Raw genomic sequence first — 20136 nt, 5'->3', positions numbered from 1 at the left:
TTCCCAAAGGGCTCCAGAATTTTATTCAGCCATGTTCCAACATAGAAACAAGCATAATTAACAACTACTATTTTGTGTTGGATCAATAAGGCAGGAATGTTAAATAGGAGCACACTTTTGAATACTTGCTTCCTTTAGAAAAGAGTAACAAAAATAGATAGCATTTACAGAATACTTTGCTTTGTAAATATCTTCTCACTTTAAAGCTAGTAACAATCCTTGGAGGTGGGTACTATTATCAGACCCATTTTATAGATAAAGAAACTGAGGCAGACAGAGGTTACGTTACTTGCCCAGCTAGTAAGTGTCTGAGGTTGGAGTTGAACTCAGGTCTTCCTGACTCCAGGTTGAGCACTCTATCCACTGCCATCTAATACTATCCTTGCAAGTCCCTGGAAAATAGCACCACAAAGAGACTGAATCTTTTTTCAATCTGGATGAGACCTTTAGATAACAGTAGTAGCAGAGATCTAAGCTCCTCAAGCAAGCGCTTAAAGAAAATGACTCCACTATTTCAGTTCTATCTCTTGCTGCCTGGCCTCAGTTTCTTCTTCTGTAAAGTAAGGAAATGACCTCTAAGGCTGACTTCTGCTCTAAATCTATGCTGTATCCTATACTTTTAGCTTTTGTTTTATTAATAGACATTTCTGGATAACTAAGTTATAAGCATATATATGTATGTGCATATATATAAAATAGATACACAGTTACATATACTGTTTATGCACATATATCTTTATATAATTATACAGATTTAGAATGTAAATAAATAGTCTACATACATACGTCCACACGCAAACTCAAGTAGCTGAAATAGGAATTGTAGTGAAAGCTGGTTTGGATTGGGTTAAAATTTAGAATTGATTATATTTTCCTAGCCCTCAGTTAAATGGTAATGTGCTTGTGATGCCCACTATAAATGGGAATTTATGCTTTCCTTTTCTTCTTTACTTTAAGACAGATAAACCCTTATTAGTCCAGGTTTTTATTTGTTCATTTGTTTGTTTTGTGGTAGTAGTGGGGTTTTCTGTTGTTTTTTGAAAAGCATGCCTTTTGTCATTTTGACAGCTGGAGATGAAGCCAAACATTTAAGATACATTCTTTTTTTCCGGCAACAAAAGCAGAGAAATGTTTTTTAATTAAGGGGGGGAAAAGCACATCTGTGCCAAAGGTACCTTTCATGTTTAAGCTGTAATTAGCTAACCAATTTGGTCCCTGATATATACTGCACGGACATTTAAGTGTGAATATCACTGAAGCTTGATTACAAAAGGCAATTATTAATTTTAAAGCACATGCAAAAAAAAGTATGGCCTGATTACAACGGAATGATTAAGGCAGGGTATATCAGACCCCATGAATTAAATTAGCTTTGCCATATTCAAAGTACACAATTTAGTCTTTGCCAAAGGTTATATTTAGAATCACTGGCCTTTTGCCCTTCAGTTTTTCTAAGATGTTCCTGGATACTTTTGCCTTAGAAACTCACATACAAGGCACCAGATAACCTTTTGTGTTCCACGGAACCTCAGAGGTCAAGTCTAACTCAATGGGTTGTACCCAAGGGCAACCAAAGGCTTAACTGAAGTGTAAACAAAAAGTATTTCTTCCCCACCCCCCACCCCCACTCCCACCCCCACCTTTCCAATAAGATTTTAAGTTCCACAAAAGCAGGCCTTGTGTTTTATATTATCTTCATATTCCAGAACCTAGTCCGTACGTCTTGCAAATACTATACACCTGGTAAATATTTGTCAGGTCGGATTGAAATGAAAGAGTTCAAATAAACACAGTGCCAGTGGCCACAGGGCCCAGTGTTTTCTGCTTGCCCTTCCAGGAGGGCCTTGGAATTCCCTTGCGGGCGGCCTGTCCCAGGCTGGGGCTGTGTCTTTGGCGGAATCCCTGAGGTGGGGACTCCTAAATCCAGGGGCTTATGTAGATGAGGAAATTCGGGGCTGTGTTTTGTAACCAGGAAGTGCTCACAGAGCCTTCTAGAAACTTCGGCTTAATGCAGTAGAGAGACACAGAGGGAAAAAGGGGGAGATTCCCACCTCATAAGCAGGGGGAGGGGGAGGGCGGGAGCAGGGCGGGGCGGGGGGGGGCGGTGCTGATGGGGGCGGGGTGGGAGGATTGGGAGCTTTGGGGCCAACGTGGGGACACCACCGAGGAGATGGTGAGGTGTGCCTCCTTCCTTCCCTCCATTTCACAGGATGGAAAGTCATTTCTCTTGGAAAGGATGTTAAAAAAAAAATCAAAGACATCTTCCTCTTTCTGAACCCTCCCTCATGGGTGGGGGAGGGGAGAGGCTCCAGCAAGGGCCTTCCCCAAAGCCGTTGTGGGATATCCTCTGAGCACAGTCCTTACCTGTTCTCACCAGCGTCAAATGTCATCCATTTAGGGCTGTGAGGGAACTCAGAGGTCTTCCGGTCTAACTCCCCTCACATTGTACAAATGAGGAAACTGAGTCCCAGAGTTGCCCTCCTGTCTAGGGTGATGGGGAAAACAGGGGAGGGGAAGGAGAAGGGAGTGGATTGGGAAGCAGTGTCAAACCCGTAATTGTCCTCTGTTGTGAAATCCAGGATCTTCAGTCTCAGAAAGTACTTAAGAGGAAAAAAAAAAAGGACTCATCAGAGATTGCATCTAAAATGAGCTTAGACTCTTTATTCCAGCACATCCTATTTACTGAACATCAGGCAGAAGAGAGTCGTCGTTTGAGGCGTGAAGGTCAAGTGCATTTCTGTCATTTTTGCATATGACTTTATATATTTTCTTTTATGTCCTCCCCGCCCCACCCCCAATAGTGTTTGACTTAAACTAGAATTAAAATTTTGGAGGGCCTGGTCAGACTGATTCAGAAAGCTTTCCCCCTCCCCCTCTCCTGCCCCTCCCCCAGTGTTTGACTTAAACCAGAATTAAAATTTTGGAGTGCCAGGTCAGACTGAGTCAGGAAGCTCATTTACTGCAAAATTATTGAGGTGGGACTATATCTAAAGGTTTCTCACCCAATGCTATTGAAAAGTATGTTTTATAAAGGATTGTTGTGTTTAAAGATTTTACTCTGTATTCCAGTGCGAGTGGAAATAAGCAGATGTCGTGAAAAAATTCATAAAGCAACCGAAGAATTAAAAGAAGAGAAGATGAAGTCAGAATCCAAGGTAATCATCCAATTCTCATTTTTGAAAGTCTGATTTGCAGTGATGTGTCATGTGTGGTTTTTAAATATTAGCCTAATACTGTTCAGATAGGAAGAACAATTTAGTGTCATTTTGCTTGGGGATATTTAGTGATCCATTTCCAGAAAAACCTTGGCTCCCAAGTATAGGGGATTAGTAAAATTAAGAGGAATCAGTTCACACAAGGAAAGCTGAAATGATTAAGGTATTAAAGTTTGCAAAGTACTCAGCAGCTCTTTGACCCTCAGGACAACTTTGTAAGGTAGGTAATGCAGGTATTATTATCCTCAACTGAGGCCCACAGAAATTAAATGATTTAACCATGGTCACATAGCTAATAAGTAAAATCGGTAAGACCTAAACCCAGCTCTCTCCTGACTGAATTTAAAAAATGTTACTCCACATATCACTATCTTTGTACAAAATAAAAGTTTATATAAATAGAATTCATAGAATTTCTAGAGCCAGAGGGGGTTTTAAAAATTATATAGGCCAAGCTACCCACTTTACAGATAAGGAAACTGAGTTACAGAAAGGAGATGTGACATAGAAGGAAATAAATACAAATGCTATTTTTTCCTGATGTTTAAAATCTGAAGAATTTGTGAACGATTATAATAACCAATTATATGTTTGCATTTTTTTCAGTGAGGAAGAGATAGAAGGGAGAGAAAATAAATACTTGTTGATTGAGGAAAGTTAAAAAAATCCACAAAATAATTAGTACCACTTATGACTATGATAGAAAAAAGGCATCAATAAAACTTATTTTTTTAGTGGCATAATGCAAACATCTTCATTTATAACAATTTGAGAGGTAGTTGATTTTTTGTAAAACTAAATATTTTAAACATTCATATTGGTTTGTAATTCTCTTAAAACTCAATATATTTTATTCACGTTTCCATCTGAAAACAATTCTTAGCCTTAACAGATTCTAGCCTTGGTAGAGTAAAACTTAAGGTGCCACATTTTTGGCACTGATGGAAAACCAAAGAACATCTTTGTTTTTATTTTGTAAAGTTATCTTAATTGGATGTGAGGAGGGAGATTTCTATAGGTCTGAGTGATCAGGGGCATCTTCATGAAGAAAGAGTGACTTGATCTAGGCCTTAGTGAAGAAAGTCATTCCTAGGCAGGAAAATGGTAACAGGAAGCCATTCACATTTTTAAAGCAAGGAGTGTTGGTATGAGAAAAGTGTTTTGGAAAGATGGATTAAGGAAGTTCACTTAGACTCTGGCAATAATTCAAGCAGGAGGGGGCTGTTCAAGTATTTCAGTTGTGTCCAACTTTTTTTGACTCTATTTAGGGTTTTCTTGGCAAAGATACGTGAATGGTTTATCATTTCTTCCCCCAGCTCATTTTACAGATGAGGAACTGATGCAAGCAGGGTTAAGTGACTTGCCTAGGGTACATAGTTAGTAAGTAGCTGTGTGTAAATAAGTAGTAGGATTTGAACTCAGGAAGATGGGTCTTCCTGACTTCCTAGCACTCTATCCACTGTACCACCTAGCTGCCCCCAGGGGAGAGCCTACAGATGTAAAATAGACATTGCCCTAAGAGTCTCAAATACCTCAATTATTTATAAAGAGGACAGGAAGACAAATTTGACGTCAGTCCCTAGACTTTATTTATATATTTGTCTATATCACTCAGTACTATACGATTCCCAAAGGAGAATGGGATGTAAAAATGACTAAATTGAAACTAATCACCATAGTACAACATGGAGTGGCTTAGAGAGGGACGGGACTTTTGAGTCAGCTAGAATTTGTTGAAAGAGAGGCAATCCTTTTATTATTTACTACCAGGAGGTGTCAAATCACCTCAGGGCTGAGCCTGTGTCAGAATTAGAGGAAAGAAGCTTTAGCACAACTTTGATCCTAAGCCAAAGGTTATTGCTCTGACTAAAATAGAGCATAGGAGCTCACAGTCAGTCTAATAATTGAAGGTGGAAAAATACTACAGCTGCCCATTAAAGAGCAATCCCAACCAGCAGACTGATCCATCTAATACAGAGGCTGTGTCTTGAGAAGAGCCCAGTGGCTGATTAACATATTAGGCTCAGCCTTCTATTAGGTAGCCACTAGCTGGTATTGCCTGGCCCAGTCCAGCAGCAATGGTTCCTGGTGAGGAGACAATACGGCAATCAAATGACCTGCTCTGCCCAGTCTAGCACCCTATGAGCTGAGCTATTGGTCCAGTGGAGGTATCCTGCTAGCCCTGAAGAATGATGGAGTAAATTCATAATGAATAAATATCATGAGACTTGTCCAGAGACAGAACATCTTGGACACTGAGGCCCTATCATTTCAGAATTATAAGCTGCATTGGCCATGTGTGTGCCACTGTACTTTAAGCCCATGCTCACTCTCCCCTTATTCTCTCATCCTGCACTGTGGGTGTATTTGTGGGGCAGTGTGCCCCTAATTTTGACCAAAAATGCTTTGGAACTACTTTTCTTGCTATGTGTAACAATACTGTTACTTGCAGCTACTGTGGGTGTGTAAGACCAATAAGAATAGTACACAGGAGGGCTGCTAGCACAAGTTCTTTGATCTGCTTTTCTAAGGAAAGCAACTTTAAGGGGTTTACAATCTCACTTTAATTAAACATACATATATCATTCAATTAGTTCAGGGTAAAAAGTCAGTACCCTGAACTTCAGAGAAAACACAGACGGAAATTACAAGCAGAAATTATGTAAACAGAGCAAATAACACAAATCAGAGAGAGCTCCTGTCTGTCCGTAGCAATACATACATACATAGTTACCACAGAGAGAAGCACCAACGTCTGGATTTTCAAAGCAGGGGCTCCTTAACAGCTACCCAGAGTGTCGTCTGACCAAATCACACCAAAGCTCTTCAAATGAGTAAGCCCCAAAGCAAAATGCTAACGTCAGAGCATATATATACTCTTCTTCAGGGTTAGAGGGCGTCACAACCATGTGACTCAAACTCATGTGACTTAGGCTTTCTTGCGACTTAAACAGGTCATCCAAGACTCTTGATTCAATAAAAGACTCTTGATTGAAACAAAGGCAAGGCTCCATCAAAGGCACTTGATTACCTTAGTGCTGAGAACTAGAACTCCAAAAGAAAAGAAGAGCAAAACAAAAAGTCCCACCTTGCTTGCCATTACGCTATGCCATTGAATAAATGCTTTACCTAAAGAAATGTGTCAGGGGAAGCACACTGATGGGGCTTGTGAGCTAGTGTTTGGGAAGATAGCCATGTACAGGGTTAATCTTAGAACCCTGGGAGTAGTAATAACAACACCTCTTCCCACTGGCAAAGTGAGTTGAGCAAATGAACCCTCAGGGGGGTGTTGCATATTACAAACATACATATTATAGGTAGATGTTATTTATATATTAAAATATAATATATACTAGCATGTATTTTATATATGTATACATACATACATATATACATATACATACACACATACATATATATGTGTATATCTATATCTATATCTATCTATCTATCTATCTATCTATCTATCTATATATATATATCAATGTGTATGTGTGTTTAGGAATATATGTAGTCTTCTCCAATAAATTGTGAGCTCCTTGAGGGCATACATAGATTGTTAATTTTTGTCTTTGTAATCTGAGTCCAGCACAATATCTAGCACATCATAAGCATTTAAAATGATCACATATTGATTGGATTCTACCAATTTTTTGGTTACAACTCTACAAAACTGGAATGATTTGGCTGAAAATACAAGTATAAATGCTGATTCATACACATATACACACAAAATGTTTCTGATTTAAAGTATTAAATGATGAAGATCAGAGAATATTCCTACAAGTGTTAAGAAATACTTACTGAAATTACTAACTAATATAAATTATAAATGTGAATTACTTCTTAATCAACACAGATTAGTTGCACGTAATATTATTTATTAGGTAAATACAGTTGTAGCCTGCTCGTGAAATTAATTTACAAGTCTCAAAGTTATATTTAGATATTGATAACTTGCTATTGAAATAATTTAGTAAAATTTATAGTTTGATAAAGTTTAAATGAATATACATCCCCAAAGGTTTGATAGTAATTCAGTTTAGGAAACATTTTTAAGAGCTTAAAATGGAAAGAATTCTAGATTTGCATTCAGAGAACTGTTTAAATGCTAGCTCTGCTAATTACTACCTGTGTGGCTTTGGGCAAGTACTTAGACTTTCTAGGACTCTGTTTCCTTATATATAAAAAGGGGGCATTGGACCAAATGATTTCCAACGCTGCTGCTTCTAGCTCTAAATCAATTTTTTTTATGATCTTACAGTGTGCTTGGGGAGAAACAAAATTCAGATAAGAGAGTATTCCTGCCTTCCAAGAATAGATATGACAGGATAGAAAGAAGGAAACATGCATTTATTAGGTGGCTTCTGTGTACCAGGCACTATGGTAAATACTCTACAAATATTTCATTTGACATTCACCACTACACAGGCTTCACTGGCTAGATTTCCTTTTTAGAGACCAAGCCTTAAACCCAAATCACTCTGGAGCTCATAGATTGGACAACAATAGGTCCCTGCCCTGCACAAGCACTACTTAATAGTTATTTTTGGGGGCCCTCCAGGCTCTCAGTGAATGTAAATAGTAACTGTTTCTTTTTTGGCCAGCAATCCTGAGGGTCTTCCCCTCCCAGGTTGATTTTTTTTTATTAAAGGGGCCATCCTTTAACTCACTTCTTAAAGAGGCCTATTCACTGAATGGGCATTGCCTCACTCAGTGAGTACTTGAAAAGACCTTAGCTTGAAAGGGCCAGGGTTTCCCATTGCATCCTGGGCCATCTCCAGTCGTCCTGATGGATATTTGGTCACTGGACCCAGATGGCTCTGGAGGAGAAAGTGAGGCTGGTGTCCTTGCACAGCCCTCCCTCACTCAAATCAAAGTCAAGTGCAAGTTATGTCATCATCTCCCTGGGATGGTCCTCTTTGAGAATGAAGGACAAACCACAACCACAACCTGGAAGGTAGGTGCTATTATTATACCTGTTTCCCAATTGAAGAAACTGAATCAGACAGAGGTAAAATGACTTGCCCAAGGTGGTCACACAGCTATTAAATGTCTCAGGCCAAGTTTAAACTCGTATCTTGTTGAGTCTGGGTACAGTGCTCTAAACATTATGCCATCTAGCTGCCTCTAGATAACTCTAACACAGAATATGTGCATTAGAAAGATGTGAAATAAAGTATTTGTGTTAGGTCTAAGGGGGAAATGTTTATAACTAGAGAGGAATAAGGGAAGGTTTTCTGAAGGTGTTAGCATTTTAGATGTACTTTAAAGGATGGGCAGAAACTCAGTGGGAAAGAAGGGGAGAGAGGACATTCCAGGGAGAAGAAACATGAGGTTAAGCACAATTACAAAGAGGATGGAGAAAACGAGGCATATTTCAGAGACAGAGACGTCCATGTTGGCCTGAAGGAGGAGTTACAGGAGTAAAGTCAACGAAACTGCAAGGTGGTTAGTGCGGGGTCCTAGATGGCAGGCAAAGGGATTTATATGTTAACTCCTGGAAGAGTTTTTTTTTTGCATTTTTGTGTTTCCATTCCTAAGTATTTCTATAGGTGTATGTAAACATATGTATATCTCTGTGTAGTGCATACATAGACAAATACACATATGTACACATATATATATACACATACATATAGATATACACATAAATTTGTGTGTATTTATATATATATATATATATACACATATACATATACACACACGTATATACAAAAATTTGTGTGTATTCCCATAGTAGAACAACTCTGATTATAAATGATTAATGGTTAAGAACTGGAAAAGTAATCACAAATTGATTTTTCTTTCTTTTATCCTCAGAGTTAATTATATGCCTGCCAATATCAATGAAAATGTATTTACTTGACTGCTTGATTTGGTATTTATTGACCAATCTATCAAAAAGAAACCACCTAAGAAAAAACTAAAATATAATTTGAATAGAGTAGTACATGAGTTATAAAAATAATTGTACTAGTGATACAGTTTGAAAATATTTTGGACATCCTTTTTAGAGATTGCTTACGGTCAAAAATGCATTTTAGAAATACAGTACTCATTTTTTTTCCCTGTCCTGTAAAACCCAGGTAGCATGTAATTAGAACTTGAATGATAGCATTTGCCTTTCAGGGCTCAATGACTACTTTAAAATATGTGGTTGCAAAAGCCACAGATTATATAGTGTGGGTACTCTGTGAATTGAAAAGATACTGTATGCCTGGTTAGGTTTAGTAATGCAAAAACAGAAACACAAGAACACAACTTGATTTGCACCAGAACTTACCAGAATATATCCTAAAGATCCTGATAATGGAGGAAGGATTTTGTAGTATTTACAAGCTAGCACACAAAAATTGAGAAATCACAGATTGAATTTATTCAATATCTTTTCAATGTCTGATACATGTACCTAGTAGTTAACCTGATAGAACTTTGATCTCTGTAAACCACTGAAAATAACTTTCTTTCACAAGAGGGAGTAAGTGAAGGAAAGTCTAAGGCAGTTTATGAATTTAAAAATTATATTTGCAATGAAAGAATAATTTGAATAGGGTAGTTTCACCTTTCCCCCAATCTCTTGAGATCCACATAGTCCTCTTTTGAATGGAAAAGAACAAATTAGGACCATGCCCAAAGCTGCAAGAAGATATATCCTGAGAAAGGAACAAGCTCTCAAATTCTGATTGAGATATGTTGAAATGCAGTTTTTAAATTATGTTTTTTTAAACTTGTTGTGAAAGAATAACATAGTCATTGCCTTAAGGAATCTGAATATCAAAATCACTAGATACTTTTTTTTTTTATTAAAAGGTATTAGCTACTTAGAACAAAAATTGAGCTTAACCCTCCCCCCCACCCAAGAAAGTTCATTTAAATTGGAATACATCTTCACAACTTGCCAAATTTAAGAGATTAAGCTGGGAATTCTACTTTATCCACTCAGCAAATATTTTGAATAATAATAATGATGATGATGATTATCTTGTAGAAATACTTTTGGAATTAGCAGATATTAAATTACCTCACTAGGCAACTGAAAAACTTGATAACAGGCTCATTCCCTTGGATTCATCTAATGAACTTTGAGTGTTTTACCCCTGGATGGAGTCTAATCCCTTCATGGGCAATACCCACATAAACTCAGCCAGCAAAATGTTAAAGAAATGATTGATTTGCATGGATTTGTTTATGGAAATGGAGGAGTTTATGATGGCAGTTCAGGACTAGGTCACTGCTACAGAAATTGAAGAGTATCCTTAAGAGCCACAGATTTTGTGATTATGCTAAGAAATGGGAGAAACCACATAATGTATCATGGCAGGCCGTAAAGATTTAGCACCTATTGAATCTGAAGGAAATATAACCTAGAATTTAGAATTATACATCAGAAACTTTCTATCTCTCATGTACCAACACATGATAGATCCCCATGCTACAAATATCAGGAGAACCATTAAAAAATCCTGGATAACTCAGCTGGTTGGTACTAGAATCAGACTTCTTCATAGACTAAATTGTCACCAGCAATCTCTCAGATATACCATTGATCCATCAAGAGACATGTGTCAAATATCATAATCTCCAAACTCCGTGGAAAGAAAAGTTTTCACAATATAGAGATTTAGTAGAGGAGGTCAAAATTGAGTAGGAAGAAGAGGAGGTGCATTTTATCCCTGTTGTCCTATCTGTGACTGAACTGAGAGCACTTTCAGGGTGTCTACAGAAGATGAGATTATATTCAAGTACTTCTGTTTGATTAGAAAAAGCAGTTACTTTACCCACCTCTTTAATTGTCCCCAAAATACTAAATATACAAGGAGAGTAATAGTATAAGAACTTCTCTCAGGACTCGAGGTGTCATAGTGCTGGCGTTGGAGTCAGGAAGAACGGAGGTCGAATCTTGCCCTGAATACCAACTAGCTGTGTGACCTAGGGCAAGTCACTTAACTTCCCTTATATTTGATGTCCTCCGAAGTCCCTTTAAGCTGTATATCTGATGAGAACAAGATGATCATAACGAATGACAGCTATGTAGGACTTTAATTCTTGTACTTTCCATATCTAATTTGTGCATTATCACTGTTTATTATTCCCCATCATCATCCCTAGAACTCTCTTGCTCCTCATCCCTGTTTCTAGGTTTCCCTGGCTTCCTTCAGATATCAGCTAAAGTCCTGCCTTCTGCAAGAAACCTTTCCAGTCCTCTTAGATCTTAATGCCTTCCCTCTGAGATTATCTCTAGTATGTGCATGTGTGTCTGTCTACATAGGCATAGATATAGAGATATAGACACGTCTATATAGATACAGATATATAGATATGCACACATCTATGCATGCATGCATGTATATACACATATATACATATCTATATCTTATTTGTACATAATTGTTTACATGTTTTCTTCCAAATTAGACTGTGAGCTCCTTGAGAGCAGAGACTGTTTTTTCACATTTCTTCATATCCCCAGCACTTAATAAACGCTCGTTGAAGGTACAGCCAGGTGGATAGAACACCGGCCTTGGAGTCAGGAGGACCTGAGTTCAAATGTGGCCTCAGACACTTACTAGCCGAGTGACCCTGGGCAAGTCACTTAATCCTGATTGCTGTCAAAAAAAGGTTCTTGTTTACTATGGACTGACTGACTGGTCCTGTATAAAGTGCTTGAGGAAGAATAAATGAAGTGGAAAATAGCCTCTTCCCACAAACCATTTAAAGTCTGGTAGCAGAATACTAGAGGCCTGTTAGAAAGCACACATGAATATGTATAAGATATGTTAATACTTTGATGATAAGCATTTTAATTAGTGTGGTTCTCTATTTATTAAGGCAGATCATAACGCCTCTATGACTTGGTAGACTGTGGTTGAGAGTTACTGTGGTCAAATAATTAATTGTGCTGAGGCCAGACTAGTAATCAATTTCTCCAAACTTAGTTAAGCTGTTCCTTATATTATAGACACAGTCTATTGCTAGGTTACATTAGAAGCCTTTCCAGTTTGTTGGAAGCTGTTAGAGCTTATCTTCTGCTGTCTTTGCCTTTGAAAACTTTGGGATATCCCTACACCCATGGTGAGGAAGAGGACTTTGGTGTAGAAAATACATGAATAATAATCTATATTCATAAAGACCTCTGCTACAATCTCACCCTGGAACCTCCCTTAGCACTTGAGGCTGGCCTCCTCACCCTGCAACATTCATCTGCCATGCCAACCCCCTTTTCCCATTGAAAAATCCCTCCCATCTCCCCACCACTTCTTCCCTATTTCCTGCCCTTCCAGCACCTTCAGCTCCATTGTTTTTTTTTTTCTCACCCTATTAGAATATAAACTCTTAGGGCAGGGAGTTCCTGGCACATAGTTAATACACGTTTGCTGTTTTGCGTTGCCTTTCATAAAGACCTTGGAGAGACAGGGAATAAAGGGAAGGATCAATGTAGGGTAACTGAGTTTGGGGAAATTTGGTTGGTGGAAGTGGTTTTTGAACAAGGTTTTCCAGATTCATCAAGGTGTTGGCAGTGTCAGAGGAGAGAAGGGGTTACATATAAGAAATGTTACAAAAGACAAATGACAGGGCTTGATTCAACGACTGATTGGATATGAATGGTGAGAAATTGAGGAGTCAAAGATGATGCTCAGACTGTGAGCCAGGGTAACTGGAAAGATGATGGTACCCTTAATACAATAGAGAAGTTAGGAAGAGGGGAGGGTTTGGGGAAAAGAGAATGAATTCCGTTTTGGACATGCTGAGACATCTACAAGATAACCAGTTCTAAATCAGCAGGTAGAGATGTAGGACTAGAGGTTGGGAGAGAGGTTAGGACTAAGCAGATCTGAGAATCTGCATAGAGATAAGATCACCAAGCAAAAGAGTATAGAGGGAAAAAAAAGATGCCCCAGCACAGAAGCTTAGGGGATTCCCCAAGGGTTAGCAGGCATGCTGTGGATGAAGATACAGCAAAGGAGACAGAGAAGTGGTGAAATATGTAGGAGGAGAAGGAGGAGAAAGAGGAGAGATCAGTGTCACAAGAACCTAGAAAAAAAAGAGTGTGAAGGAGAAAAAGAAGGTGATTCCTGGTGTCAAAGGCTGCAGAGAAGTCAGGAAGGATGAGGATTGAGAAAAGGCCATTAGATTTGACAATTAAGAGATTGTGAGTAACTTTGGAGAGAGCCCTGTTGATTGAACAAATGAAGTCTCTTATGAAAACTCCTAAAGAATTTTAGGAGACAAGATGGGACTGGTAGGAGCGACAGTCAACCGGAAGAAGCAAGTAGTGCTGCAAAGCACCCCTGAAGAAAAAGATCTTCCTTACACATTCCACCAAGAAGAGATTTATTCAACTTCAGCAAACATTTGTTAATATGACGACCAGTATATAAAAACATCTTCATGAACCAAGCAAATTTTGGCATCAATTGACACTCCTGGTCCATCTAGTGTTTAAGTAATTTACGATATGCAAGGCCCTATGGCAGACAATGAAGACACAAAAGTTTAAACAAAAATGACTATCTCTCTGCTCAATGAATTTACATTCCTTTGAGGAGGGCTAGACTGACACACAGATACATATAATATAAGGACGATGTAATAGTTGATGGATTGATGGCTTGTTAAGGCGAAAGGGACATGTCATAAAGTGCTCCAAGAAAAATTAAGGATGGAGAATATACATTGAGCATGATGGCTGGAAAGGGTCAGGTGATGCTACGTGGAGAAAATAGCCTCTGAATTAAGCCTTGAAGGAAAAAGAGAAGCATTTTGAACTGTTAGTGATCCACCTCAAGAACACTTTGTATTGACTCTTATACTCATCTGGATACATGTTGTTTTGTCCCAGTAGAATGTAACCTCCTTGAGGCTAGGGAATGCTTTATTTTATTTTATTTTTACTCTCAGTGCCTAACGCATAGATATGTTTGTTGGATGAGATTGAAATGCACTTCTTTATTAAAAAGGTGCCTAACTGCTTAGTACAAAAGTTAAGCTTAATTTACTTCCTCCCCCCAAAGACTATTCATTTAAAAAGAACTACCTATTTATAACTTGCCACATGTGAGAGATTAAGCTGGGAGTGCTATTCATCCATCCAACGAATATTTTAAGCAATAATAACAATCTTACAGAAATACTTGTGGAACAGTCAGACATAACTCCACTGAACAATGGTGAAGGCAGTTCTCTATAAGAGCTTTGTAACAATCCTCTGGTGTTTTTTAAAGGAGCATGTTCTTTCTTTGCAACCAGATATTAAACTCCTTGTGTGAAGGGTTCATTTCCCACTTCACTTGTATCCTCCCAAAGCACTTTGTACAGCACCAAGCACAAATGGGACAATGTATGTAAAATGTTTTGCAAGTTTTAGAGCTCTTAGTAAATGTCAGTTGTTATTATTATCTTGGTCTTGTCATCCTCTTCGAAGGGTTTCATATAAAAACAATCCTGGTGGGTTTTATCACTATCCTGCTATTATTTATTTTTAATGGTTCTATGGTCTATTAAACAGGTAGATAGAATTATTTTTTTTTTTTTGTAATTGAATAAAAGTATGGGATGTAAGTCACTGAAAACATCCCTAATATAACTTTAGTAGCAGACTGGACAACAGGGATCTTGTTCCCAGATGATTTTGATTTTTCTGTTTTGAATGTTTTTGCTGTATGGAGTTTAGAGATTATGAATATTTGGTATGCATACATTCAAAATGTTCTTAAGTTTATATGGGTCAATGTTATGTCTATGTGATTGTCGATAATAGTTTGGTCTGTGATGACTTGATGGCTGAGCTCTTCAGGATATTATAAAATCAGTATTTGTATAATGGGGATTTATTTTCTGTCGGTTTATGAAAGATAGAGAGTTTTTAATTTATAATTCTAGCTGCCAAATCATGTCTTCCTAGTTATTCAGAAGGTGCTGCCCTAAGTTTCTCCTTTTTTAAAAAAATATAATCTACATCAATTACTAAATCCAGGCTCCCTTCAGTAATTTCTGGTGACAACAACCTGATCCTGGATTTCCATCATCCATTTTCACAAATGTCCCAGGCGTTTGACACTTCTTTGTTGATATATTAGTGTCTGTGTTCATGCAGATATCACTCATGAAGAGGTTTGGATTCCATTCTTGGATCTTAGCCATTTCATAGGCTCTGTCCAAAGGTAAACCACCCTCAGTCAGTTACATTTGATAAACTGATAGTCATTAGATATCAGTCTTTGTTTTCCCTCTGCTTTGTGTCCTTTATATACATATCAGGATCATATTTAACTAATAGAAAGAGTTTAGTAAGATATTTCTTTTCCAGTTTTTGCAAACAGTTTATGTAGTGTTGAAATAGTTAATTATTCTTTGAATCTCTGACAGAATTAATTTGTAAATCAACCCTAGCGATCCACAATTAAATTGGTCTTATCATACTTCTCTGCCACTCTTCCACTATTTAGCATAGACTCCAATCACTGGTTCTTATACTTCATTTTTAATCTTTTAATCTTCCCTTTTATGATCTCTTCCTCCTTTGCTTATGATTCTTCCTTTTCCAACTCTACTGTCCCTCTCTTTTTTTTTGGAGGGGAAAAGGCAGGGCATTGGGGTTGAGTGACTTGCCCAAGGTCACACAGCTAGTGTGTCAAGTGTCTGAGGCCAAATTTGAACTCAGGTCTTCCTGACTCCAGGGCTGGAGCTCTGCTCACTGCGCCACCTAGCTGCTCTGCTACTGTTGCTCTTAAAGACCTCTTTCACCTCTCTGTCTTCAATGTTTTCCTATTAAATTTGGTGTAGTTCTACACCAAACTCTGTGTGTGTGTGTGTGTTCAATCCTCCTATACCTGGTTCAGATAAGAATGACATTCATCAGATACTTGTTGCCCCCATCTCCTCTTCCATATATCCATAAGGCTCTTGTGGTATACTTCAACAGTAAAAAGTAATAAATTCTTCCTCTTTCTTTATCATTTCTTCCCTAGTGTATTTCCTTGTCCCCTTCCCTTTATCCTCTATTAAAATCTACAAAATGGAATAGAAGCCGCTTCAGGGCCTACACCTGTCTCTTTCTCTGTTCCCTCTGTGAAACAGTCTGATTCTATAGGACCACTTGTCTTTTCACCATTAGTATGTAAGCACTTCATCATTCGGTCCCTTTGGCTTGTTCAAATGTATAATACTTACCTTTTTAGATTTCTTTTGTCTCTACAGTTTATGTTATAAAGATTGTATACAACAGTGGTGTTTCTACATAAATGCTGATAAATACTATCAACATTATAGTTTTCTAGGGATGGTTATTCTTGGTGGTCTTATTTTTTCTTTTTAGAATATGATATTCCAAAATTCACTGTCCATTTCAGCATTGACTTGGGTGATCCTCACTCTGGTTCCTTTGTATTTGAACTTTTCTAACTGCTTAGAGTATTTTTCCTTTTATCTGGAAGCTTTAGATTTTATCTATGAAATTACTGGATATTTCAAATTTGGGATTTTTTTATGAGATAACCAGTATCTTATTCCTGTTTTCCCTTCATCTGCTAGTTCTAATAGACTTGAGAAATTTTATTTTATGATTTCTTGAAATGTGGTACCCAGGTTTTTGGTTTGATCATGGCTTTCGGCAAGTATGATGATTTTTAAATCATCAGTTGTTTAAGTGCCTTTCATAATCTACTAAGTTTTCAGCCTTTTGACTTTGTTCTAATATTTCATGTTTTCTTATAAAATCATTGCATTCTGTTTGCTATATTCTATTTTTCAGGGATTCTACTACTTAGTTAAGGTTTACACACTCTGAGCTAAGCTATTTTTTCCCCACGAGCCCAGGTTTGATTTTTTAAATCTCTTGCTTCATTTCTTCTAGCCACTCTTGCAGTCCTGTAGCCCGGCCATTCTTTTCTATCTCTCTATTTGTATTCATTGCAGTTATTCTTTCTTTCTTCAACCCATAATATTTCTTTTTATAAAATTATATTTGGCTTTTTCATTTATTTACTCATTTATTTTCTCATTTTTATCCATGTTTATTTATTTGCTCATATTTATTTACTCAATTATTTTCCTTTATTTCATCTCATTTGTTTTCATTTATATATTCAACCTTAGTTCTTGGATTGGGATACCCCTCCTCTAGGGGTGGGCAGTCTCAATTTGGTCCCTTTAGCTCTGCAGTTTAAATGCTCCTACTGCTATCCTATTGCCCTAATGTTTGGGGGCTTACCCTCTGCCACAATCCTTGGCTTACAACTCCATCTCCTGATGACGTGGTGCCGTCCTCAGTCCTATGTCTGTCTTTGGTCCGGTGTTCCCAGAGCTTTCTCTGATTTCTCCTGCCCTTGGCAAGTCTCCTCTCTGAGCACCCACAGGTTTCTGCTAGCCTTTTAGTGTGGTCCTGGATTTGATGGAGAGGCTTATTATCATCATTTCTCTTTGGTCTTCTTCGTCATTGACTTATCTGGTGCTAGCCTTTACCAGGCTGTTTGTAAGACAGATGGGCTCTCCTTTTGCTTAGCTATCTTCTCAGGTGCCATTTCCATAAAATTTTTAAGGAAAACTCCTTTAAGGAATCTCTTAATGTCCCAGAATAATGTTCAACTTCTCTTATGTGCTTTTTCTTTGTCTATCTTGTATTACAATTATTTGAGTATACGTCTCATCTTGTTGAGGAGAAGGTTTACATTCATATTTATATTTCCAGTGCCTTCCATATAATACATATATACACATATGTATATATGTATTGTGTGTATATGTGTGTACACATATACATACATAATACACACACATATATACACACATGTATATACATGTGTATCTCTCTCCATATATATGTCTCTATATACATATACAAGTGCACGCGTGCACACACACACACACACAGAGCATATATTTTTGTTGAATTGACCTGAATGGGACCAAGAGTGGGAAGAAAAGGTCAGAAAAAGCAGAAAGAGGAAAAAAGGACAGGAAGTAAGAGAGGTATTTACCTAGCAGATAGGAAGGGTCTAAAATAAGTTGTTCTGATTTTGCAATTTTATTTAGGATTCTGTTGCCATTGAAAATCATCTTGTTGCTTTGGAATTCACGTGGCTTTGTAATTTGCTAGTGCCAGAGTTAAGACATCAGGACTACTTTGGAAGGTTTGAAACGTCAGCCTTTGCTATCTAGCTCCTCTCTAGGAGTCTAGTCTCCATTTCTCCTAATAAGAAAACATGAAAAAAGAAAGGGAAAAAATGAAGAAAGTGAAGATGTACACATTAACACTTACTGTTATATGTGCCACTCATCTTCAGTTGGGGGAAAATGAGGTCAGTCTTTTCTTCTGACATACCTTTCCCTCCCCACTTTTTTCCATTTTCCTTTTCCTTTTTCATCTTTATTATTATAGCCTCACCAGTTTTCCCACTCAAAGTAACCTTGTGGGAGGAACAGTAAACTTGAAGAGAATAGCTGGCTTTGAATCCTGGCGAGATACGCCATCCTTCTAAGCCACTGTTTTCTCAACTGTAAAATGGGTCAAGAGAAAAATCTTTCTAAACCTCAGATATTTATGCAAATGAGTTATCTCATCAAAATACTGTGATCCTCCTAAAAATAATGATGGCAAAATTAGTTGAACTTATGGAGTTGGGTCTTAGGAATTTGTAAAGAAGCTTCTATGGAAAACATTTGAAAATCACTTTGATGTTATGCAAAACATTTTTTGCTACTTCTTGGAGTTTCTCTGAGCAAATGATGTCAACATTTTCTAAGTAAAATAATGATTATTCTCCTAAAGCACCAACTTCTGTCTCAGATATAACAATATTAGTCAATCTTCAATACCTTTGAAATGTCTCTTTATTACAGTTATAAAAATATATTTTTCTTTCTTTTGATTGTTATGTGACATAGGAAGGCAAAATCCTGTATACAAGTCATTTTATGTTTTCTTATATAAAGTTGATTATTATGCTGTTGGGCAGAACATTTAATCAGCAAAACTTCAGTCCCTTTAAGATGAAGATTAGTTTTAGCCAAGAAAAGAGTAGCTTTGTACTGTGCTTACTTGCAGTAAAATATGAATTTTTAAAAACCCTGAGCCATTTTCAATTTCTAAGGGCTTCCTGATAGAAAATACTTGAAGCCTTAAAGGCAGCAAATACAGTGAAAAGTCACAAATGGTGGCTGCATTGTAAGCTGACCTAGTTGACCAGATAAGTCGGCTTATTGTGGAAACCATAAGCTTGTTTTAAAAATCAAACAACCCAAGAGAAACAAAGCCGAAGGCGAAAAGCTTTTTATTGATGAAAGGAACAGAATTAACCAGGGGGTTGGAGCTCCTGTAAATTAATACTGCCCAGCACCTCCTCTTTTTTTCCCCAAAAGTACATGTAGTTGATTCTAGACTATATAAATGGCCACTTGCATTGCAATCATTTCTTGGAGGAGGGAAAGACAAGGAAAGGGAAGAAGCAGTAGAGATGCTTAACAACATAAGTCAAACACCATTTTAAATGATTTTTTCCTGCCCTTGCTTCTTCTCATCTTCCCCTCTTCAGCTTTGTTATGGCTACTCAGGGATTCCCTTACTCTCACAGAACCTTTAGACCCTCTCTTCTATAGTGCTATGAATTTCCCATACTGTATTGTTGTCCTCATCAGAACCATATCCTTGCTGATTTAAAAAAAATTCTGAATAGCACAGCTTCTCCTGTCACTAAGTACCTTATTAATTCTCTTTCAAAATATGAAAGAAAAGGATAATCACAAATGAAAAGGCAGGATATGAGAGTAGAAAGGAAGCTATAAGAACAAAATGGTTTAAAAAAAGACAGAAATATAGAGAAGCCCCTAAAGGCTAAAAACACACTAGGATTTTTAGGAAGAGGAAAAGAATACCAGACACCTTTCCCATCCTTTGTCCTGGATTCTAGAGAGCCACAAAGGA

The 20136-nt window shown here is 37.5% G+C and overlaps 1 protein-coding gene across 1 annotated transcript in view; it reads left to right on the top strand.

The window, feature by feature from the left end:
- Window positions 1-1933: 1933 nt before the first annotated feature.
- Window positions 1934-20136, top strand: part of CCDC172 (coiled-coil domain containing 172) — a 50381-nt gene continuing 32178 nt past the window's right edge. Inside the window, exons 1-3 of the mRNA XM_036734221.1 lie at window positions 1934-2024; window positions 2578-2724; window positions 3070-3155. Coding sequence (XP_036590116.1) covers window positions 2646-2724; window positions 3070-3155 — 165 coding nt within the window. The 5' untranslated portion in view covers window positions 1934-2024; window positions 2578-2645. The remainder of the gene's footprint in view (window positions 2025-2577; window positions 2725-3069; window positions 3156-20136) is intronic.

This window comes from Trichosurus vulpecula, chromosome 8 (genome assembly GCF_011100635.1).
Source record: "Trichosurus vulpecula isolate mTriVul1 chromosome 8, mTriVul1.pri, whole genome shotgun sequence".
Classification (NCBI taxonomy): Eukaryota; Metazoa; Chordata; class Mammalia; order Diprotodontia; family Phalangeridae; genus Trichosurus; species Trichosurus vulpecula.
Note: the sequence above shows the minus strand (reverse complement) of the source record. Positions and strands in the feature narration are given on the sequence as shown.